The 25,226-nt window shown below is 41.5% G+C and overlaps 1 protein-coding gene across 1 annotated transcript in view; it reads right to left on the bottom strand.

Moving 5' to 3' along the window:
• cdh2 (cadherin 2, type 1, N-cadherin (neuronal)) overlaps positions 1-25,226 on the bottom strand; it is a 61,502-nt gene that overhangs the window by 6,527 nt on the left and 29,749 nt on the right. Inside the window, exons 3-14 of the mRNA XM_030402088.1 lie at positions 16,390-16,610; positions 12,964-13,131; positions 11,431-11,586; positions 10,070-10,214; positions 9,534-9,706; positions 7,935-8,072; positions 7,265-7,450; positions 6,191-6,444; positions 5,069-5,211; positions 3,779-4,012; positions 2,665-2,898; positions 2,290-2,429 (exon numbers count right to left, since the gene is read on the bottom strand). Coding sequence (XP_030257948.1) covers positions 2,290-2,429; positions 2,665-2,898; positions 3,779-4,012; positions 5,069-5,211; positions 6,191-6,444; positions 7,265-7,450; positions 7,935-8,072; positions 9,534-9,706; positions 10,070-10,214; positions 11,431-11,586; positions 12,964-13,131; positions 16,390-16,610 — 2,192 coding nt within the window. The remainder of the gene's footprint in view (positions 1-2,289; positions 2,430-2,664; positions 2,899-3,778; positions 4,013-5,068; positions 5,212-6,190; positions 6,445-7,264; positions 7,451-7,934; positions 8,073-9,533; positions 9,707-10,069; positions 10,215-11,430; positions 11,587-12,963; positions 13,132-16,389; positions 16,611-25,226) is intronic.

Raw genomic sequence — 25,226 nt, 5'->3', positions numbered from 1 at the left:
GTGGTAATCCCAAATCTTACAATAACTTCCTATTATATGTCAAATTGAAATAATGGCCCCCAAACCCAAGTTGCAATACGCTGGAATTATCCTGCGGTAACATTAGAGATGTTGCAGTTCCTCTGAAATGTTAAACTTGTTTTTTTTATCTCTGGTGACAAATACATGAGGCACTTATACAGTCTGTGAAACAGGTCTGATACGTTTTGTTTCACTAACTGCATGAGATAGAAAAACAAATCAAATGTTTTTTGCAAAGCATGCCTCCAAAACCACAATATCTATGGTTAATGTGCAGAAAATTATTCAGAGGAGGTCACTTGGAGAAGACAATATCTCAGTTTATGTGCACGACAACTTCGCAATTTGCTATTATTTCTGCATTCTTTTTTTTTTCTTGTCCGGGGAGCGCAGCCTGATCAGCTGTCTGCCCTTTGATGAAATGAGTGCTTCACAAACCAATAGAAACCAGGGCAATGGCAGCAACAACCAAAATCATATACTCTGAGAGCACCCAATGGTCTGACACTTCAATTTCCTCACCAGCGGGAGATAGGGAGAACAGAGGTGGGCATTATAAAGACCACATCTCAGAGAAAGAAAGGGTCATTTTTTACTCAACGCTGACTCTTACGATCCCACAGACAAAGACCATTTTCTCCTGCTGCCCTACCATCCTCTGCACCACTCAAAATGGAAGCTTGTTTTCCCCTCAACAAATTTCTGTACCCGACTGTTTGCCTTTGAGGGGTGTTATATCACGATTCTTCTTCAACATGTTCCGCTCCACACGTCTGTGCGCTTTGTGTGTGTGAAAGCGAGGACGTGAATACACAAGTGGGTGCGTTCCCTCCTGCCTAATCACTGGCTCATGTGTAATGGCTTTCCAGTCATATTGTTACCTTAGACAGAGCTTCATTATTGTGCCACAGCAGATGTCTATCTCCAAATGACATCAGCTTACCAATTACAAGTCTCCGAGGCTAATTTGGCACAGTGCTGGGTCAGAACGGGGTCTCCTGCTCGTTTCTGCTATACCTAAGCCACCGGAGCACTTCAGCCAGCTACAAAACAATAGCCCATTTGGTATATTACTGCCTTTTTTTATGAAATGGTTCCGTTCTGCTAACAAGGGGTCATTAGGACAATTGAATTTGTGTCTGTGTGTGCGTAATCAGTGCAGGGGGATAAAGAGATGTGACTTTATTGATGCCGGTGGCACTGCATTACTATCGTATGCGTGTGCTTGTGGACGTTAGGGTTGTGGAGAGAACACCAGTTCCAGTTGAGCAAACAAACCGATATTTTCCAGAAGAGATAGGATCAAAATATGTTTGTCTTATTGATTCCAGATTTCGATTCCCCCCCCCCCTTATTTTTTTTTTTTAAAGAAAAAAGGTACTTTCCAGTTTACAATGAAAACTGTCTTACTACGCAAGTGTTTTGGAGCCTCATAATGAGCAGGACTGACACTAGAAAGAGAGCATTGTTGCCGTTTATGTGTTCGCAAAATGATTCTAGGTGGTCCTCTTTGTCCTTAAGTTGCTTCGGTTAGACAGAAAACTGCTGCTGCATACTGTTGAAAGTTTCTCCCTAACAAAGACCAGAGACTCCCCTTATGTCACCCTTTTCAAAATATTGTGTTGTTTGACGTTTTTCGACATTACTACCAATATGAGCACATTTCTCTGCTGGGGCTAAGGCTGCACAAGTAACAGAAATATTACCCTGATGTGGCAACGTGCAAATCTTAATATTAGCTGCAAAAACCTCCAATTTTTTTGATAGAGGTAAAATGTGTGACCAAAACAAACAGCATTTTAATAACAGAATGTAATGCCATGGCAACAAATCTTGTTCTCTAGATATAAATAAACATGCTTGTCACATCGCAATATCTGTCAAAATAATTGCAAGATGCAATCTATTCATACAAAAATATAGTATTAGGACCAATTCACAGTTTCATTATTCATGTGAGCACAAGAATCCAGAATGGAGTTTTTACTACATAACTAAACATTCTTGTCTAATAAAAAAATACTGCTGCTGTGAGCACTATCATTGTTTTTATCTAACCTATTTGCGCTTGACAAGATCTCTGTTCTGATTGGCTAAAGTGGGCATGGGTACTGGAAAATGTCTTCTCTCTTTCCACAATCAGAGGAGCACGGACAAAGCAGCGCAGAATCGAAATTTGACACTATTGCATATAGTAACATGCAGATTGAGCACACAGGTTAACAGGGCCTTCAAAATAAGAGTCTGTGTTTGCCACTTCGATCTTACCTGATCCTCCTCTCCGCCACCTTCCTCATCATACTTGAGAATATTGTCTCTCACATCATCCTCTGGATCGATGAGCAGCTGCTTGGCCTGGCGCTCTTTATCGCGGCGCTTCATCCACACCACAAACAGCAGCACTAGGACTGATAGGCAGACAGAGAAGAGATCTCACATTACTAAAAACATAATAACTTACACATTTTCATACAAGTGTAATCGGATCCGATGTTTTAGAGCTTGGATGGGGGCCCGATCAAAGCTATCTTTTTGGTAATCCTACAGTTATCTAGCGGTATCTCGGATCATGTTTAGCTGTCTTTATAATCCCTGCGTGTGTTCGTGCGTTGTGCTGTTTGAGAGAGGCACTGAGACACTCACTGAGGAGGATGATGATGCACAGGAGGATGGCAATGATAGCCCCTGTGCCCAGGCCCGCAGCCATGATGTGCTCCTGGTCAGTGCAGTCCCCACTGATGTCGCACTGGCACACTTTAATCCGCAGATAGGAGGTGTTGGACATGGGCAGGTTGCCCGAGTCTGTGATTATGATGGGGATCTCATAGATGCCACTTTCAAGGTAGCCAATTTTCAGGCTCACCTGAGCATAGTCACCTGAGAGATGAGGAGGAGAAAACACAGAAAGACTGAGTGAGTGATCTAAGACAGCTCATCGTCAGTGCAGATACATATGAAGAAGGGAGCGCTGAAATCAAGTTGCTGAATGTGTTCAAAAATAAAATAGCACCATGTTTCTTCAGCTGAGGAGCTTTCAGAGGGGATTAAATCAAAACTCTGAATACTTGTTTGTATAGACCGTGTTCACAGTGCGATTACACTCCCTATTACCACAAATATGCAGCATGAATTCATACCTGGAAGTTGCATCAGCATATCTAATCCAAAACATGGTCAGGATTTAGATTTGGAGCTTATAAACCTCCTGAATACCTTTTGATAATGCTGCTTAGGCTGAATTCCCAGTAGCGATAATCCAAATGCCATTATCCTATTAAGATATATTCACTGCTTTTCAACTGTCACACTGTCTAATAGCTAACAAACAACAAATTAGTTCTTCCACACATGTTTTTGGTTCAAATTAGCATAAACAATTAATGACTGTTTAGTAATGTTAATAAAATAACTTATTGTCTGTCCCAGCTCTGTTTGACCCCTCTACAGTGTGCCATTTACACTTCTGCAAAGTGTTGTTCAGAAGGATCACAAATCAAGGTCTCAAGTTTTAATTACCAGACAAAAGACTGCTGAAAGTTACATATCTTTTCACATTTCTTTCAGTTTTAGTTCTAATTACTAAATGCCACTAAATGAAAAATCTGAAATGTGTCATTCCCTCTTTTTTTCAATTTCCAGTAACAAATACAAAAGCAGGCCAAAAAGCTGAATCAACATCACAAAGAAGATTAGTGCATTAAACATCACCGTATAATGTGAATCTAACAGTGGTTATTCATGGGAATCTGTTTCCTACCGCTGACTCTTGTGATGGTCCAGTTTCTCCTCACATCAGAGGGCCGGTGGGCTAACTCGAAGGCAAACGGCCCGGCGTTGGGGTTCAAATCTCCATCGACTGCAGTGATGTTGATGGCATTTGGCTCAGGCTTCTCACATATCTCTGCCTCCTGAGGGAACACCTTTGGAGCGTTGTCGTTGATATCCAGCAGGAAGATCTGGAGAGTGCCTGTGCCGCTTGCTGGAGGTATACCTAGATGGGTTATAAAAAGACACACACACACTCTGAACACATACATATTTATGGGGGAAAAAGGGATTTTTCATATGGATATGAATGTATACTGTTGAAAAGCCATTTATCATTTTGCAGTCATTATGCAGTAAACAGAGAAAAGTTAAGTATGGAGTTTATTCTTCTGGTCTCATGCTATAATAAGACACTCTAAACAGCTATTTACTCTAGTGGGAGAAGGCCCATCCAAGCTGCATACTGATCTGAGATCTAATCTCAAGTGAGGAGGTAGACAGAAAGAAAGAGAGATATCAGAACATTTGAGTAGTGTGTGTGTGTGTGTGTGCCTGGAGAACGTCTTCCTGACGAAGGACACGGGATGGGAATACTAAAGCAGACAAACAGAGCCCACTGTCGCTCCTCTCAGGCTCCTCTATGTATTCACTCAGCTAAGAGGCTTTTTTACCATTCAGGCCACGCTCAAAGGAGCTAGTCATCCAATCCTGACCCATTAATGCTGAGAAACCTCTTTATTGGTAGAGTTTTTAAGCCTATTGGCCTAAGCTATGCTCCGCAGAACAGGGTAAACCTGAACAGAGGTAAATCCCGCCAGTGCAGGGAAGAGGTGAATACATCCACATGCCACGCGGTTCTGGGATTGCTAGCACATTAACCTTCAACTAAGGTGGTCAGCGTTCCAGACACACCAAGGGCCTGGTACAAGGTTGACCTTCAGGCATGGAGGATGTCTTTGTGACTGTAACTGAGATAGTTTTTCTTTTCAGCAGATACAGTGCATTTGTGCACTGACTTAAGGTGAAAAACATCACAGAGGGAGTCAAAGTGATGCTAGGTGGAAGATTGACCTTTGAGAGGTAGGCTACATTAGACATACGCTAGGCTTCCTTCTGAAAACGTAGCATTATCTCCTCCTGACTGCTCCAACAATAATGGCCTCAAAGAGAGTGCTTGTGTAACAGCCTGGCTAAAACACCTAGACCATGTAACCGGTGCATCACAGGAGCTCGGTGAGGTATTTTTGGCAACTGCAGTAGCACTTGACTGGTTACATACCGCTGTCAGTAGCCAGGAATGTTGCATTGTACAAACTGTTCTTCACAAAGGGCGACTCTCGGTCCAAAATGGCAATTGTTTTGATACGACCAGTGTTCGGGTCAATCCTCAACCAGTTGGCTGGATCCGAGAGTTTGGAATATCTGAGGGGAGATAAAAAAAGGGTTTTACACAGTGTTCCATAATCCTTATTATTTCTAAGTGCTGTATCGTAGACTTGGACTTTTTGCAGTTTCTTGAAGACGTTTCAGCTTTAATCCAAGAGGCTTCTTCAGTTGCCATGACCTGGATGACTGAGATCCGTCATCAACAATCTGTATTATTCATTTCATGCTGCATTTTAAGTGAGTGAGGAGTTATCTGCAAGTTCTTTTTAAGAGTAGTGAGAAGGTCCTAAAAGGTTTCATTTTGTTTTCTGCAGAAAGATATTTTGTTGGTGAATTTAGTTTCCATTTCCAGCGAGGCATATCTTTCTTCTAGAGATGCTTTTGTTTTTTATTTGTTTACACTGAATAAATATTTCAGGCGTCATGCATTTTACATAATTATTCCAACTTTTGAGAGCAGCCTCGCAAGGGAGACCAAACTGGCTTGTTGTTATCAGTAGCTCAAACTAATTTGTAGGACAAACCGTGGAATTACAAAGCTAGCTTATTTCACATGGACTGTTTTCAGGCAGATAAACTCTTCCACGGCCAAACAGCTGTGAGGCAAGATGTCTGATGATGAAAAGGGAGAAACAAAAATAGGGCTTGTTCTACAAGAATGAGATGGAGACATGCTGGCTGTATCGTGTTATTTGAGCAGGAATGACACAGAAATTGGCCAGGATGGCAAGTCATCTCAACCTATTATGTTGCTCCTGCTCACACACAGAGTGCCGTGTAATCAACGGTAAACCTACCAGCACTGTTTTTGCTTTTGTTGCGAATCATTCTATCTATTACTAGATGTTTGTTAAACATGTACATCCACCATGTTTATGGAGGATGTTTAAGGGAAAAGAACATTTAAGGGAATGAAGCCAACTTTAAAGGCTGGAGGTAGTTTTTCTATACATCCACGTATGTGAACTGGACTTGTTTAGATGTATAACGGTTCAGACAGTACTCAAAGATCTACCTGATGGTTTGTGGCATGAAGCGATCAGGGTCCTGTGCAGTGAAGGTGGTCAGAGTAGATTCTGGCATCATTCCCTCCTCGAGTCTAATGAGTTTCGGGTTGGGCTCGAAGTAGGGACTCTCGTTCATGTCGATCACTCTGATGGAGACAGTGGCGGTGGACTGACGAGGAGAGTGGATGCCTCTGGCCAGCGGTACCTCATTCCTCGCTTCCACTGTCAGTACATACGTCCTGCTGATTTCATAGTCAATAGGCTGGAAAACAGATAGAGAGAGTATACAGAGGGTGAGTCACTCAAATAAATTCAGGACAAATAAACAAAAGAAAATCACATTACGTTTTTGGTAATCTGAGACTGGTGAGAGAGCACCTAAAAGAATTAAAACTTTTTCCTTCTCCTGCCTGAAAAACCTTATTGTGTACGCTCATAATAGACAGTGAGATGGTATAAAGAGACTGCTATTGTGGTCAGTTGAAGGATACACAACAACAACAACAAGGGAGCCGGCTGCAACCAATGTCATTTGAAATGTCCCCTGAATTTTACAACGATTTTGATTATTTGTTACATTTTTTAATTCACACTTAATTTAAGTGAAATAACTGTTGTATTACAGCCCTGACACTATTATTTGTTCCACTATTTGTGAAATTACCAGTATTTTATTGGGAAAATCAGACATATTTAAGTGTCTCTGGTCATAATATCCAATATCCATTCCCTCTGGGCACAATTTGAATTTTTTTTGTGATAAATATGATAAATCTGCTGAAATCCTCTTTAAATTCAACCGTAGTAGTTTTCTTTGAGTTGCTTCCTTTTTCAGACAAATGAACCGGACAGTTGGACTATTAACTGCAAGCAACATTACATTTAACCTTTAACTTCAGTTCCATCACATTCAGTGTGTGTGATAAACAGTCAGAAAATAAAAACTGTCGGATATCAATCTTATTAATCGAAGAAATATTAATCTTAATATTAATATCCATAAACATTTCAGTGTAGCATACATACATTCACTAGGCATCTCCAAGGGATTAGAGGGGTGGAGTTTGAAGAGGGGGCCTTACCTTAACGACCGTCACCAGACCCTCGTTAGTGGTTGGATCAGTGGGCACAGAGAACCTGCCCGTGGGATCGCCCCCGGTGATTTTGTAGACAGCATTCCAGGCCGGCGTGTTGGGCTGGTCCTTGTCAGTCACCGTCAGGTTGGCCACAATGACATTCACACGGTTTTCAGGCACCTCGCCGAAAAACTGCATGAATAAACCATGAACGTACAGAGCAGCGAGCTGTTAGTGATACTGCTGTGGCAAGCAGAAAGTAGACCGAGCCCTGCCTGCCTCTCACAGCACAGCAGGACCAATCCAGGGTAAATAGACATCTAAGGTAACTTATCATGTCGTCATGGTCATCTCATTCCCTGTCCTCCCCTGATAGCACGACAGCAGCATTACAAATTTAGTGATTCGCGAGCACAGTAAGTGCCTCTTTCACTTGGGCAGACACCCCCGTAGTTGCATGTGTCAACATTTGGAGGGGGATATAACACTTCACGCATGGCTGGCTACTTGTATATCTCTATGGCTTCAGAAACGCTGGGCAAGCAGAACTGGGTTAGTGGGCAGAACTGACGCTTGAGTGCATATATCCACAATGGGGTGAAATGGGGGTCCTTGTTGTGCTTCCCTCTCGCTAAGATTGCTGTGCTGATGTCCCAGATGTGAGTTTGTTTCTTACCGTCTCAGCAGTAAACTCTGGTGGATTGTCGTTAACGTCAGTGACTCTGATGACAGCGGTGGCTGTGTTGGATAGGCCGTACATGGGGTTGCCCTCCATGTCAGTGGCCTGGATGATCAGGGTGTACTGAGGCACTTTCTGGAGGGAGAAAGAAGAGAGAAGCAATGTCAGGATTTAAACAAAATTCTCCGATCTCAACAATATAAGCAATGAATTGTTTATAAGGTAAAAATAGTAAGTCAAAAAAGTCAATGCAATCTCATACAAAACAGTAATAGTTCCCATATTATCTACCCTATCTCCAACTCTATGGTTGTTCTTAACAATGAAAGGATTTTGTTTTAAACTGCATTACATTAAAAGGAGTCTGCCCCCATTATGTACAGTATGGAAATGATAATTACATTAGTACAAATATTCAACATCCTGCAGTTGCACACAACTGCAGCCTTCACAACAACCAATCCTCAGCAAAAACTTCTTAGTTCCACAAAGATGGTGATTTCTTTCTGGACAGCCGTTTTAGGTTGAAATAGACTTCAAAAGTGTCCTTAATAAGCTGGTACCCCAGTGCACATCAGTATTAATGTGTTCACCTAAAATGAAACAAAACTGAACCAGCTAGCATTTTAATTATGATGAGTAATGGTGGCTTTTTATATAAATCTGATTTATTCTCCATGTGGGGACATGAGTTGCATGTGTGCGCGTGTGAAACTCACAACCTCTGCTATGTACACCATCATGAAGCTAACAAATGACTCTTTTCACATTAAAAGCCACTCAGGTGACGGACCAGTTGCTAGGTAATGAGAGTCGGGCAAATTACTTTCATGGTGGCAACTGGCGGACATAAAACGGTGGCCCCAGGGCGGAAGTGATTGAGCAGCCACCTAGCCAGATTGCCCTCACTAGAATTGCACCAACTGGCTCCAGCTTTCTATATTATTTTATTTATTTTTTCAAACAGCCATGAGATCCAATTAAATGACAGAGTGGTAGCATTTACAGCACGGGATAAAAGAGAGAAAGAAAATGCGAGTAAAGCCTCTGCTTTAGAGAAAGGAAGACGGAGAAGGCGCGAATGAAGGAAGGGAAACATTTAGATGCTCAGTGACGCGCGCGGCCTCCTTGTAAGAGTAAATAAGTGTGAAACAGCCAAGTCCATTTCCACTTTCTCATTTAGCTGGTAATCAGAAAAATTCACTTTGGCTCATTAGTTCTCAGACAGTCTGGATATTAGGAAATATAGTCAAGCTGTGTTTTGTCATCATATAAAAAAAAAAATGCACAGCCCCACTTATAAGAACATAGCAAATAGATATGTTGTTATACATCTACAACAGGCAGCAAGTGCAAAATTTAAACCAATTAATATAATGAATGGTCTTGCTAATGAAAGCCTCACTTCAATGTTGAACCAATCATTTAATTAATTAATTAATTAATTTTTATTTGTCTACATTCTCAATAAATAGGAAGTGAAAATGGTAAAACATAAAGGTGTAAGAAATCAAAAGAAAGAACGCCAAATAATAACAAAGACAGTAGAGAAAACAAAGAGAATTAATCAAGGCTACATTTAAGAAGGTCAGTCACCTCTCTGTCCAGGCCTGCAGCCACTGTAATGATGCCTCCTGTTTTATTGTTGATGGTGAACATATTGGAGGTCGGACTCTCTGGATTCTGAGACAGGATCTTGTAACGCAGCATCCCGTTAGCTGTTTTGGGGTCATCTTTGTCCACAGACGTCACTGTCATAACAAATGTTCCTATGGGACAGAAACACAAAGACAAGATGCAAATACTTTTCTGTTATCTTTCTATTTTTTTGTCCTTTTACTGGCAATCAAAAGACATTAGAAGTTGAGTGGATGGTGCTATATTGAACACTGCTAGATTTATAGCTTTGTACAGTATTATAGATATCCACTGTTCTTTCTGGTGATCTTAAAATACCACCGCGCACTTTAAAACAGCAGAAGCAAAGTTAACAAAGTGGCCTCCCCAGGAATGCCATCAATGCTGTTTGATCTACTAACATCATGGCAGCATGTGAAGCTGGAGGCTCAGACTACAGTAAATTGGTTTCTCATACAGTGCAAAGCTGTGCTTGGCTTTATGTGGTATATTACCTGGCTTGGAACCCTCTGGAACAGTGCCGTTCCAGATCTGATGTGTGAACTCAGGTCTGTTGTCGTTCATGTCGATCACATTGATCACGATATCAATGGGGTTCTCTACCTGGTTGCCATTCAGATCCACTGCATGAGCTCTCAGCTGGAAGAAACACAAACACATCTGGACTGTGGAATTGTTCAAGCTAGGATGATTCTCCACTGTTTCAAGCATGTATTGGGAATAACTACTCACTCAATGTCACCCACTTAACTAAAAATATATTTGTACTGCATGTAGAAGAGCAAACAGTTCAGAAAATCCACTTTATTCAGACAAGCTTGACCACGAGAGGATTCTTCTTCTTTTCTTTTTTTTTTTTTACAAAGAACATGTTTTTCCCACAACTAACTCTGGCATGTGCAGGTCAAAAGGCAAACAGATGACTAGATTTAGTCAGATACCTTCCACAGTTGACAATAACACAACCCTTTCAGCTGCATTTTTATTGTGGTCTGAAACAGATATACTCAGATTTTATTCAGTACTGTTGCCTACATTGGGTCAGCGCAAGTTCAGCTGTTTTACAAAAACAACTCTGACCAACTGCATGTTTTTGCACTTCAAGTGCATTGGTCCTTGCTTTCAGCAAGGTAGGTTGGTGGTTACACAAGATTTCAACTCACTGATGCACCTATATTTTGATCACACCCATCCATGCTCTAGAATAAATATGAGTAATACCGTATAGAGTGAAAATCTACAGGCTATGAACAGTATACATTATATGCCCTTGAAATATGAAATATTCAAAATGTTCCAGTGTCAAGTGCATATGGTTTACATTTCACACGCAGCTTAAATCAAACCACTATGAACATATGTGAGTTTTTGCTGTGAAAGTCTTTCACTACCTTAAGGGATCATGTGGATTCTGTCATTCTATTTTAACCACAATCTTGATTGATGTCCAACATTTTGAGTTAAAGCACATGGATAAACAGTATTTATAAACTAAGCTATGTAATTTAAAGAGCGCTGCAATATAATGGGTAAATCACTAATGAATAAAGCACCTCTAAAGGAGCTGGAGGTTATCATAATGTGTCTAACACACACTAAGTCATTCGAAAACATCATTTAAATCCTTTAAATTCTCAGACGGATCAGTAAGATTTCATGGGAGACCCTGGCCCTTATTGAGTCCAAGCAGAGCGTTTAGGCTACACATGACCACTGAGCACATGCCAACTCGCAGGAATGTACAGCGCCTCCAGACAGAACACATTTCTCTTGATGCAGCAGGCTGGAAACACCATTTGCAAATTATACGTCTCAGGGGGGTTGTTTTTTATATAAACTATTGTGTCTGACTTACATGGAAGTTGGAGATGTGCTCCCGATCCAGGGGCTTGTTGACAGATAGCTCTCCAGAGATTGGGTCGATGATGAAGATGCCCGTGGGGGGCTGGTCAGCACCGGGGCCTGTCACACTGTATCTGAGGGACCGGTTTTTGTCGTGGTCTGACCGGATCTGTTGGTACAAAGACTTGTTAGTAAAAGCTTCAAGAATATGCTGCCTATTAACTATACACTGACTATAACTTTCTAATTATTAATCAATAGTGTTCGGTGTGTAGTGTACTGTGATTGAAAAAGTAAATAATTGAATGCCTTTTACAAGTTTCTAGAAAAATCTAAACCCAAAAGTATACAGAAATAAGAAATGCAGTATAATTAAAATCACGATTGAAGTGATAGCCAAATTGTGTTTTTCTCCTTATCGATAGGAAAAATCTGTTTATTGTCATGAGCCATGCATTCACAGTCAGCATGTGAACTTTTGACCCATCACATGGGCCATGAAATGAAGACACAGCTGGCCAATAACTACTCTTAGATTTTTCTGGAGTCAATTTGTTGGGGAGGTTAGCTAGCACGATGAAAGAGAAAGGAAAGAAGAGCCGATACGTTGTCCTTTAATATCTATTTACTTATTGCAAGTCAAGGCATCATCCCAATATTGAACAACCTTATAGCACATCACAGATTTTCTTCATAATGTGCAGGCATCATCGCTACACTCCTGCCTGTACACTGACTGACGTATTGAATTATCTTTTCAGCACCAATCACAGTATTAGTTTAAAAATAGGTTGCTGTGCAAGTAAAACGGTGCATATAAGGTGTATGTGTGTGTCCGTCTAGTATTGAAAATCTGTCTTGGCTGGTCTCTCTATTCTGTTTGCCATGTAAGCTGAGACCCTATGTGCCTACAGCCTGAATCCATGCTGAGCAAACAGAGTATTTTCTCATTCTGATATCATCCACTAAAGCCTAGAAACATCCCTTCTAATATGGCCGGATTAAATATAATACATACAAATGGCATGTACAGGACTTAACAGTCGGTAAGGAAGCCAGCTTAATATGCTGAAAAAGGATCTACTTCTTAGCTGTCCCGAGTATTGCTTGTCCTCTGTCAGCCACCCACACTCAACCCTGACCAGAGAACTGATGCAAATGAATTGTGCTGTGTGTGTGTGTCCTTGAGAGCCAAGATATAAGGAGTGTAAAATCTCAACAGGCAACTGAGGAACAATTGCCATGGTGAGCACTTAAGATTTCTCTCAGCTTCTAAATAATGCCAGGTTACATTGGTTCCGACCGCCCCCCTTGAACAAAAGATAAATAATAGAGGACCCTGACCTTTAGCAAAATACTGTAAATATAAAGCGTTTTGTTGAAGGCATGTGTCTTATGTCTGCGACCCTCTGAGTGGGAGCTCAGGGCAACCGAGACCTTCAAGGTTGTCATATCAAGAAAAAAGCATTTTCTTTGAAGTTGTGAGAGTGATGTGTGTGTGACTGTGTGTGTCTAGGCATGCATGTGCTTCAGTGAGCTACGTTACCCGGACAAGCTCTTGCGGGAATGGGCCTCGTGAGTTCTCCGGGACATTGATTGGGGGGATGACCCAGTCTCTCTTCATGCGTTTGAGCTGGCTGTCCATGTTTCGTGATGGAAATGCTATTTCCTTCAAATCCTTGGATATGACAGGAGGGACAGCACCTTCCTGGACCTGTGAAAAGGAAATGATTTAATTCAAGAGCCGGGCTGTGATTATACATTTGCACTAAAATATCACTACATACATACTATTATGTGTCCATACTATTGGATGGATTGAATTCAATTTTGTACAGACGTTCACAGTCTCCAGAGGATGAATTCTATGACCTCCCTGTCTATGATCTCCTAAATTTTCCCTCGGTAACTATTAAAGTAGTTTCTTTAACTTCTTATCTAGCTCCATAATCAGATTTACATTTGTCCATTACTGTTATTAATGGCTAAATAGTTTGAAAACTGATGACATGTTAGCATGCTAATGTGGTAAACTAATATGGCGGCCATGGTAAACCTGATGGCTCTTGCAGACAGGTTCGAAGGGAGTCCACAAGTCTGCAAGTCTGCTTGTAGTTTTTTTTCCGATTTCTGTCGGCTGACCAATAACCCTTCCATTTCTGTTAAATGAAGAGGAAACTGATGTGGTTATAAAAGGAAACATCTAAAAAGCTCTTCTGAATGTCACTTAATATTTATTGAAAATCTGTGTTCAATCAAACAATCCATTGTTTTATGACTTTCTTTGTAGCTTAAAATATCTACAGTACACCACGTGATGATATGCCTTGAAAGGCTTTGGTGTGGCGACAATTTGGCGAGTGCAGCAGTCGCACACTGCCAGAGCTGTTTTTTGTGTGTGCTTTAAATGGCAGACCTCTTCTTATGTCCTGATAAAATGCACCCACACAGACAGACCAGCTTCCATAATGGATCTGCCATCCTCCCTCGCCTGTAATGAATGAGATTTGAAACAAAGGAGGATGGTACCTGCAAGCCAGACACTAAACACACAGATGGCTCAAATTGCCTATGCTGCTCCAGAGACTGAGGAGACTGAAGTAGTGCCAGAGAAAGTTAAAATAACCTTGAACAAAACAAGGCAAGAAGGAAAACAGAAAAACAATATGTGAAATCTGTCAATGTCAATGAATGATAGCTGGGGATTCAATGGAACTGTCACGTCCCTTGAAGTATTTTCCATACTGTTGCCTTTAATCATCTGAATGTTGATTGGTGGTGAGGTAGTCAAGTCCTACAAACTACTACAAAGTGTCCTATGCATACAGAAATTAATTACCACTTTGCCACCTTATAACGTGACCCATATCCCTCCTTCACCCTCCTCTAACATCTGGGGAGCTGTCGGAGAGCTTCCACTAATCATGTTTGAAATCCGATTATACTGCTTTCACACATTGGAAATGCAGAGAGGCAAGCGGACAGATAGCGAAGGAGCATGCCTCAGAAATATCTATTACCCTATTAAAATGAGCGCGAGTGAGAGCAGTAATTATTTGCAACCTGTGTCTGGAATGATGAATGGCATGGTGGGTTTGTTCAGCCCAACACGCATCTATCTCTGGTGTGCTGGAGGTCTGCACCTATCCACACACTCCGAATCCCCCTCCATCTTCTGAATAGAAGTCTACTTCAGAGTCCAGGAGAGTGTTAGGCTGAGTGATGGCCTGAATGTTTGTGAGTGTGTGGGAAGGATTAGATGTGTGTGTATTTGCCCTTCTTAGAAAAATTCTCTTTTTTCGGACGCTGAAGTGTTTTCTGCTCACGGACTGCGGTGGTTCTGGGTGGAGATAGTGGGCAAGGACCCTCTCACGTTAACGAGGATATTGTTTGGTTGTCATTGATTAAAATGTTTCCCCAAGGCTGCCGCATTCATGGACTAATAAAAAATGTAATCGCTGATGTGATTAAGAGATGCGTGATGATTCATGACAATAATTATGCTGTGGGGAAGACAAACGCTCATGACCTCATAAACGTGCACGATATGGGAAAGTCAGTCCCTGATTTCATTACTGACAAATCAGGGCAAACGCAAGAGCTCTTTACAGATGCAGATCAAAATTTGGTTGCTGACGATACACCTGATAATTTGTAAACGCATGTGTACCCAATGTGAAGCACTTACTTTTATTTAAAAGCTAAGAATAACCCGCTGAAAGGCTGAATGTTTACCTGTTTGCGACAAGCATACATTTGCCTTTGACCAAGCGACACAGTGACTGATGATATCATTAAAATCACATACCTGCAGGAGCCTATATAGTAAATGAGTGTCAGTGGCTAACGATGGTGTTTTGAAAAGCAGTGAAATCATTACCGGCTACAAGTTTAATTTCGGCCCAGCAGACCACTGTGCCTTCGGTACTGACAGTAACTACACATAACTGTCAGTATTAACTTTTAATCTGCACCCACATAAAATACGACGCCTGCCCTTCCTGAGATTATCTGCTGTGCAGCACATGTGGAAACGGCCACTCGTGGCCATTCGCTTATATGTATTAGATGGATAATAAAGACGGGCACATTGGTATTTGTAAAACAAACATGATTGCATTTGGGGGTGTTCATCAAGACACCAGACTGCTAATGATCTCAGATCTTACAGCAATGATTATTTTACAAATGCACATAAACCCCCTTATATCCCTACAGCATGGGTAAGGAGAGTTGAAGACAACGTGTGCATGCGTGTGTATGTGTGTGTGCATGTGTGTGTTTGCGTTGCTTTACTACTTTAAGTTTAAAGCAACAGATATTATCTAATTGAACAGGATCACATAATCCACTGGCACTGACGTTAAAACCTCTACAATAACACATCCCTCAGAGCTTCTTTTCATTTCCTGGTTACAACGCAGACTGATGGGACATGTGCAGTGCTTTTTTTGTGCACTTCCTCTGATCCCCAGCCAACCACAATGTTGACATATGAGCACATGGTCATTCTAACTAATTGCAGATGACTGCACAACATGTCCAGCGGAACGAGTGGCGCTCTACAGCTCAGACAGATGCTTCCTGTCTTCCAAAGCAGTGAAAGAGGTGCGTCCCCTTTTGGATGATAAGGCAATAACCTCACAATCACAAGGCACGCTCACTGAAATCAACTTTATGAGGAGCTATTCTGCATCTGCTCTTGCTATCCACTGACCGTGTTGAGTATATGTTTGTGCTCCTAGTAAATTGACACATTAAGTTTTAATTAGCAAGCATCCATCCAGTCTCTCGGAACACCTGCTGCAATTTAGGGAACTAGTCATCTGTGAATGTGCAGTATGCCTAATGAGCGTACATTTTTTGTTGTGAGGGTAGAATTGATCATTCCACCTTTCTACGGCTATAACATCAGTCAGACAATCGTAAAAGAAGTCAGAAACGTTATGGAAGTGGATAAAGGTATATTCACCTGCTGGCTGGAGAGTGTGGAGGGTGTCAGCCTGACTTGAGTCACCCATTGTTGCTGAGTGGTGGTGTCGCTGGCCTTGATCAACAGCGTTAACGCAGGAAGCGTCGAGTGCTGGATACTCCTGACAGCATAAACCACTCCGTCAGCTTCTATCCGGAAGTCAGATGGGTTACTGCATTCAAACCGCACCAGTCCACCTCGGCCACAGTCGACAAACCCCACTGCAAGAGACAGAAGCAGAAAATTAGACCAACAGTACAAGAGAAACCTAGGGGGAAAAAAAACTAGCTATAGAGTCAACTGAGCTGGAAGACATACAGACACACACCCAGACAGACAGAAGGTCCACAAAGGTTTTCTGATTCTCCTTCTCGCTCATACATTATTCACTTCAAGCTGTGCCCCAAAGGTATTGCTCAAAACAGGTGCAGTGGAGGAGAGAGTTGGAGGGGGAGAAAACTACAGAAAAAAGCGAAGTGTGCCCCTTAAGGGCTATTAAAAAAGAACCCTTAAACCCCAAACCATTACATTTAAAACCTGATGTGTAAATTAGACTGCCTCAGTGCCCTGCTGTGTTTGAGTTTGAGAAAATATACACAGCACATACAAAAATGTTTAATTCTATGATATAAATCTAATTTTATTTCCAGCTAAGGCCATCGCATGCTAGCTTTGTCCCCCATGACATACAGGGATGCCTTCTGCGGATGACTACCTATCCTCAGCTCCTCGAGAGACAGTGGTTAGTGCATGTGATGTTTATTTCATCAGCGTGTTCACACAGAAAACACACCGAAACTCACGCACGCATGCATACACTGCAGACAGGTAGCTCATGGGGGCTGGAGTCCCACCGGTGCCTCAGTGGCAGTGGTACAACACCAGTTCATGTTACAAGTGAGTGACAGTACAGCATAGACTCCACGGAGCTCCGACATGTACCCACACACAAACACACACACACACACACACACACACCTTCACACCTAAGAGCTTCATTGTCTAATCCTTTTGTGTGGATGTGTTTCCCTGGCTGCCCCCACCCCATGTTGTTACCACACAAAACAGCATAAAGGGAAAGATAAAATTCCTCCAGGCCACAGAGATCACAACGTTACCATACAGTGTTTGTGAAGGCCCTGCTGGTGTGGCAATGAATTATTAAAGGAGATGTGGAATTACTTAACAAAAGCCTTGAAGGAGGGTGCCTAATCTTCCTTTGTGCTGCTACCTTGGGGACCCACGGATGTCTTCAGAGTATCATCTGCACTCGCATATCTAGTTCCTCTGGGCTTTGGTAGAGGATGCAGTAAGATCGTTCAGGGTCTAAAGGAAGTTGAAAACCTCCATGCTTAATTTAATAGCATCGCCCAAACACATGCAATCAATTCTCCTAAAGTGCACTGCATCGTACAACTAATAAATCTCTCTGTGATGACATGGGAGAATTTAACACTTTTCTCGTTTCTTGTAACGGCAGACAAGGCAGATGTTTTCAGGTAGATGCCCTTGGTCTCAGCACTGACAAAGATTAGTTTTCTTAGTGAGCCACTAAAGGCACAAAAAGCAACACAGCGGCAACAAAGGGAAAGGCAAATCTTCCTTTAAGAAAGAAAAACTATTATTGAAAAGTGAATGTGGTATTTGGATTTTCTCACTCTTTTCTTTAGCCGTAGCAAGCGTTCTATACAAACCAGCATGTTTTCAAATGTGAAAAGCTTGGAAAGCGACGTGCAATGTAGTCACAGTGTATTCATCCTGATAAATGGAAATGCAATCTTGCTCTACCCTAACCCAAATAGGGAGGACGAATCTTTTGCAATGCTCATGTGCTGCATTCTATTACAACCACTGGTAAAAGATTTAACATCAACATAGGAAGAAAACTGCACTGCACACTGGACCTTTTTTGTACCTGAAGAATTGCAATTCATCTAAATATTGCTTAACAGCACACAAGGTGCAATTGCATTTGCAGGGGAGTCAGCAAACCAATAATGAAGATGGAAGATGACAAGATCTTTCCTCTATACTGGAATACTCTTGATATTGACCATCTCCTTCTTTTCTGGCTGCCTTTGTTAAATTACCCTTGACCAATTAGTTTTTTCTCTTTGAACCTGGCAGAGCTGACATCAGATAGATGACCTTCTCTCTCTGAAGGTTTTGCCTTAAAGCCAGCCGCCTGTAAACTCAAAGCCTTCAGGCAATCACCAGCCAGCCCAAGTCAGCAGATCCTCAGACAGAGGTAGAATACAGAGTAAGGGACTGTCAAAATAACTCACAATGCACCAGAAGACAGTCCATAGATTTAAGAACTTATACTCCAAGGAGGGCTGTGCTCCACTCTCGCTATTCTGACTGAAGTGCTCAAATTTAAGTAGTATTATGTGCAATTAGAACATTTAATTGCAACTACTTTGATAAAGGAATCGTCATCCAAACATTTGATGGTTCTAGCCTCTGAAATATGAAGATTTACTGCTTTTCTCTGGTTTGTATCATAATCAATCAAATATCTTTGCAATGCTGACGGTTGGTTGGAGAAAATAAAAAGGGATAGACTGATCATCAGGGCCGATAATCAGCGTTTTTCTTGTTTTTTTCCCTTTTGTCAGTATCTGTGTTTTTTGTGTCCGACTGCCAATAGATCAAATTGATTTAAATATGCCCTGCTTCCACTCTGATACACGGTCCTCTCTCCGTCTGTAGTCACAGCTCTGTAGTCTCGTTCCACAACACAACCAGGTTGGTTACATGTCACGAGTAATAGCCAATACCAAGTAATCTGAATCTGCAAATTTACTAGTAATTAACATTGTCGTATAAATGCAGAGGTTCGGAAATAAAAAGTTATCGAAAATGGAAATTCCTGAAAAGTGTATTTACAGTAGAGCACTTGAGTCTACTGTACCTGTATTGTCAGTTTAACTGCAAGTGTATATCAGCACCAAATATTAGTTATTTTTCCTTAATTGCTCATACAGCACACAAGTATATCGGTAGCAGCCCTTGAAAAAACATCTGTCAATCAATGCAAATTGCACAATCTTAAGACATCGCTTTTGGCTCTAGGCAATTTTTAAGGTCATCTTTCCCACCAAATGCCTGCAGGTCTAAGTTTAGCGGACGATTGTTAATTATTAAAAAGGAACTTCTGCATTGTTCCAGTGGTGCTTCTTTAGCCAGTTCCTCTCCCCCTCATTGTATTTAGGGGGATTCCAGTCAGCATCATGTCTATAAGCAGTAACAGGAAACCAGTAATGTGACACGGATTTGTCTGACCCCCCCAAAAAAAAGTAATTTATAGAGTACAGATGTTAAAGTGACTCAGCTGGGTTTGATTCACATTTGTTTAAGTAATGCTATGTTATAAGGTCACTTCTCATCACTACTTTAATCATCACATAGCCTAATACATTTAAGCTGCAGCTCATGTGTTTTCATTTTCTTTACATTTTCTGTCTGGCACTTTAGACTATAAATTTTTTTGAACACGTGTAGCAGCGCACTTGACAGCAGCGTTCCCCCCTGCAAGTTATTTTAGCCCAGGCCTCTCGTTGAGCTAAGCTTCAGCTCCTTAACATCGGCTGAAATTTGGCCATCGGGACACCTCTGAGAGGCCCTTCAACAGTCAGGCCCCCACGGCAATCACTGCACAAACTCCCAGCAGGCACGACCATTTCCAATGATAATGAATGAGACTGTCCAGCATGTGTCTATTCATTTATCAGACACACTCTGGTGGTTTATAAAACCACAGAAATGTGGAGTGAGGCACTGCTTAAACCCTGGCTCCTGCAACTTATCTATATCTAGATGTATTGGTTCCCCAAGGTCCAGGGGCTAAAGGAGATCTTGGCTGCCACGCCCTTTTCAGACATGTCGTCATGGGCACAATGATAAAGGCCTTTGGTTTGGATAGAAATGCCGATGCAGCAGAGGGGATTGGGGGTTGGGGGTTAAAAAAAAGGAGGGGGGCAGAGAAAGAGAGGGAGAAACAGGCATGTCAGCAGAAAGGCCTGTCCAACTAATGCCCTGCACCGGGGCCCAAAATTACCTCCGGCTCAATGATCCTATTCACGGCTCAGATGCCCCCCCTCACTGACAAGCAACACAAAAACCCCAGCTAACCTCTCCGTAGTGCCAGAGTGCCTCTCTATTGTCTGCTCCATCACGTGATGAGTCTAACTCAGACAGACACAAATAGTTAGAGAGAGATAGGGAGAGGCAGCGAGAGATACATTTAATTTGGAACATGGAATGCAGACTCCATGACAGCACGGAGGCAAAGAAAATGTTCCACAATCTCAGCTTTAATGCCTGCCTGCCAAATACACTGGCTGTGAGTGAGCGGGCTGCAAGTCCCTCTAATGTTCTGTAAATGTGACAAGACTCAAACCTCTCATGTGAGATCATCCCAATATACCATCACTCATTTCCGGAAAGTGATGTCACTGACAGTTGAGAAATACTCAACATAGGTGTTTCATCAGTAGCCATGAATAAATGCAGACCCAGGCAAATACCCCAGTGGCAAACCCCCCCGCACACACACACACACACACACACACACACACACACACACACACACACACACACACAGATACACACCAACCCTGGCAAATGGTACAACACCCCTGACAAAATGCATTATTCACAAATGAATGTGACCAGGTTTAGTAGAGTGGCCTGCACTGGCGATGAGACAATGCAATATGAAGCAGAGGCTCCAACTGAATGTGCTGTGTGAGATGTGCATGCCAGCACCACTGTTTATAAGATCCTGTTAAGCCCCGGTGGAGCTCGCACTCCGCTACCTCAATTCAAACTGCTGTGATATGAAATTCTAATCCAGTCTAAAATTGGAGAGAACATGCCAAATTAAGGTCAGCGTACAGACATTGTGCCCAACCACAAAAGCATCCTTTACAGCATATTCTGTAATTGACCAATTATTACACAAACTGCTAAAAGCAAAATGCAGCTAAGATGACTGCTTGATATGCGTTGTTGTGCATGCATATGTTACTTGGTCTCTTTAACTGGGCTTTTTTCCTCTAATGCTACTATTATGAATGCATATTCTACAGCTTCAAGGCTAGTGAACAAACAAACACCATTGTCCAACTTATTAAATCCTATTTTTCACAATTAGCGCCACTTTCATGCCGTAGTACTTTTTTTTTAGACTAAGTGAATCGTCCATTTGCTCTCTCTCTTCAGTTGCAACCAATAAAGATACATTTACATTTTACGGGTAATTTAAAAACTACAATCAACTGAGTCATGTAGGGTTGCCACAGCGATGACATTTTCCCACCAGTTAATAAAATTGTGCCAACACTGGTGTTTCATATTACAATGGACATTTTAAAAGGACGCTCACCATCTGTTGAGCTCTGCATTAAGTTACTGCTGATGCAAATCCAACATTTTCTTGAGCTGCAGGAGGTGACTTTTATTATTAAGTATGCTAATCATAGGAAATGCAAGTTGTTCGTTACACATGCAGCTAATTTTCATTAAAAAATTAGTCTAAAATAACGGTTATTTTGGGCATTTGTGGACAGTGGACAACAGTGAGTGTGTTAATGAAGAACAATTCCAACTTCTCAGGCTCTGAGGTAAACAAAACCTTTTACCTTGTTAACGTTATCAGGTTCAATACTGGTGTTGCATTTAAATCAGAAATTATTTGACCACAGCAGCAGCCCTATAGTCAAGATTTAATTGAGCATATCTGGGGTTATGAAAGCATTGTCCATCCTTTCTAATCCAAAAAACAGCACTGGTAGATGGGTTGTTATACTTGATGCCATGGTCCACTAGTGAATCAAGACTAGGGTTACAACAGTACACAATTTTCACGATGTGATAACCGTTTCAGAAAATATCATGGTATCACAGTATTACAAAATCATTATTATCAGTTAAAATGACCTTAAAGCAACAAAATGTGACATCCTTGAAAAAGATAGTTGATTGTTGAGTCTCATTCAGCTCAGGCTGGACACCAGCCAAAGGTGTCAGGGGTTGAGACTCAACAATCAGCTATCTTTTTCCAGGATGTTACACTTTATTGCAGTACAGGAATGAAACAGGGGACTTTTGGTAGGTACAAAGGCATATAATTTTAAGAAATATTATGTCTTCACAGGTATGAAACTTGAGATAAACCTTTTTCAATAACACTGACACTGTTTAATTGGATACTGAGGCCAATTAACACGGTATGACAATCATCACTTTTCATACTATGGCTGTGAAGTCAGTTATTGCTGCAACCCTAATAAAAGGTTTCTAAAAAATGGATTATTTAAAGAAGCTGAGATGAAGAGATGAGACTGAGGTATGTACTGTATATTTCTGGTTCGGAAAAGAGGGTTTTCTTCAGAGAAAGTAAACTGTGTTTGTAGCTGAAGCTTGGATCTGGGGATGATGATACTGCCTTTTGCCAGACTAAGCCCTCGAAGGCGTTTTGCTAATGCACTGCACTTCAAACGCGCAAAGCATTCCGTGCATTTATAGCCTTGCCTAAAATATGTAAGGGATTTGCATGAAAAAAACATGCAGTGTTTGTACTCTGTTCAGTGTCTCTAGCAATTAAGAAAACTAAAGAGGAATTGCATCAGAGCATAAACACATTTAGTAAGCAGCTGGCTTGTTTTCCTAGCTTGATTGCAGTGACCATTCCCAAAACACTTGGGTTTGTGTAGTTTGTGCATATTGTTGGGAGACATTTTTTCTGCTGCCTCAATTAGACATTTATGTAGAGGCCCTCAAAAAACATACTGATACTACCTACTCTTATCATACACACTCACATTTGTGTGTGGCGTCTGAGAGGCTACAGCAGTATGAGCTTGCTCAATCCCAAACACAGAGGTTTTGTAAGCTCCCTTGATCTAGCCAACTGGCCCTTAGGAGAGAGAAACTATTTTCATTCGTTTTGATGTGCTCTCCAAGGGTACAGTAGCCACATTTGACAGCCATTATGTTTTAAGGACAATTACAAGGTAAGCAGACCCCCCAGCAGGCCGAGAGTCACCTCCATTTCTTTGAGAGAGCAAAGGCTTATCCCTGCTCCTGTTGGGTACAAAGTATCTCTGTTGTGTGTCAGCAATGATTAGCCTTAAGAAAGCTACATTTACCCTCATGACTGGCTGTCCCATGCCTACACATCAACTGCACTGCTTAGTAGATACCTGCTGAGTTCTGACTGAGCAAAAAAGGTATAACAACATAACCAGGCCGCTGTGATCTTCCTGAACTGACATTAATAAAGAGCCTCTTATTCCAGTGGCAAAACAGGTTTCCGTGAAAAGAAAAAAAATGCACAATGACAGTTCGGCTCTTTTGAATAAGTAATATTTGACCTTTGGAAATTAGCAATCTCAATGGGTTAGTAGTGACGGGGAAGCGCAGGGGGGACATCACAATTATTCACCCGCCTTTGTTGGGTAAATGAAATGATTCTGTGTTTTCCAGCACAATGACAGCCACGCATTGTGTGGATTACTGTGTCACTAGAGCCAAGAGCTGATAAGACTAAGCTACATCCTTCTGCAGTTATCAGCGCATAGCTACTGGGATTTTGTTCTGCGAGTTATTGAGACGAGCGGCTTGATACAGAGGCTTTAGTGGGGTATTAAACTGACCACATTAGCAGGATGTCAAACTCTTACCTCTTTATGATGTCACTCAGAAAAGCTCTGTGAACCCTGCGAACGCGTACAGGTGATGCTCATTAGGAGAAGCATCACATCAACATGCTGGATATCAAACAGAGAGACAAAGGCGGATTGCTTTATAGATCACCAGAAAACGTGCTTTACAGTGTGTTTCCTTCTTTTCTTTCTCCAAGTTCAAGGGACAGTAATTGATACTTTTGAAGAATGAAACTTATAATCAGTGCAGACTGTGATGGGGGTTAAGTGTTAGGTAAATGTGACACTATAATACCAGCATATCTCTAAATCTTCAAGCCAACAGTTTAAAAACGCCCCGTTGGCAGAACCTCTCAGATGTAAATCAGACCTCTATGAAATGTTGAACTTTCTGACCATAAACAGCTTTTCTTTGTTCTCATTTCTGTCCTCCCATCAAAGGTCAATTTTTTTTTTTTTTTAATTGCTCTCTATACCCTAATTCACCTTGTTACTGCTGGCATTGGTCACTTTGTTCTAACTACAAAGGCTTTGATGATTAGCGGAGAAACGGAGAACAAAAGCAGGGAGTGGCAAAATAAAACTATCTGCGATGGGTTGGAGGTCAGAGTCAGACTGAGACACCGAGATGTCTTTTAGAAATCAGACTGTGAATAATAATCCGTTTAAGATGTCCACATGCATCATTTTTTATTGTTCCTGTGTTAGATAGGTCATTTTCTGGTGACCATACACCGCAGTAATACACATTTTAAGGGAATGCTCGGCTGCACCGCGCCATTCATCTCTGCTGTGCCACAGTGCTGCTGCACAACAGGCATTTCAGCTGGATGGAACGTTAGCTCATCTCTGAGGGTGAGAAATAACCATAAATATTTAACATAGGATATTGATCGCTTTCATTTATTATACATCTACTGTGATGAAAACAAAGACACTACTTAAAAGAAACTCTAAGCATGCATGGCCTGATTCACTCAGACACCTTAATTCATTCATTTATTAAGCAAGAAAACCGCATCCATTTCATCACTTTTATGCTTTGTTATGCAGTGAGTAATGACGAGGTAAGCTGGAGGACAACTAGATTTAAAGTGTTGTACAGCAGACACAGCCAATATAATCTAACTTTAAATTTATTAATGAGGTTGTAGTTTGCAGTAGAAT

The sequence above is a fragment of the Sparus aurata genome, chromosome 21, assembly GCF_900880675.1.
Source record: "Sparus aurata chromosome 21, fSpaAur1.1, whole genome shotgun sequence".
NCBI classification, from domain to species: domain Eukaryota; kingdom Metazoa; phylum Chordata; class Actinopteri; order Spariformes; family Sparidae; genus Sparus; species Sparus aurata.
Note: the sequence above shows the minus strand (reverse complement) of the source record. Positions and strands in the feature narration are given on the sequence as shown.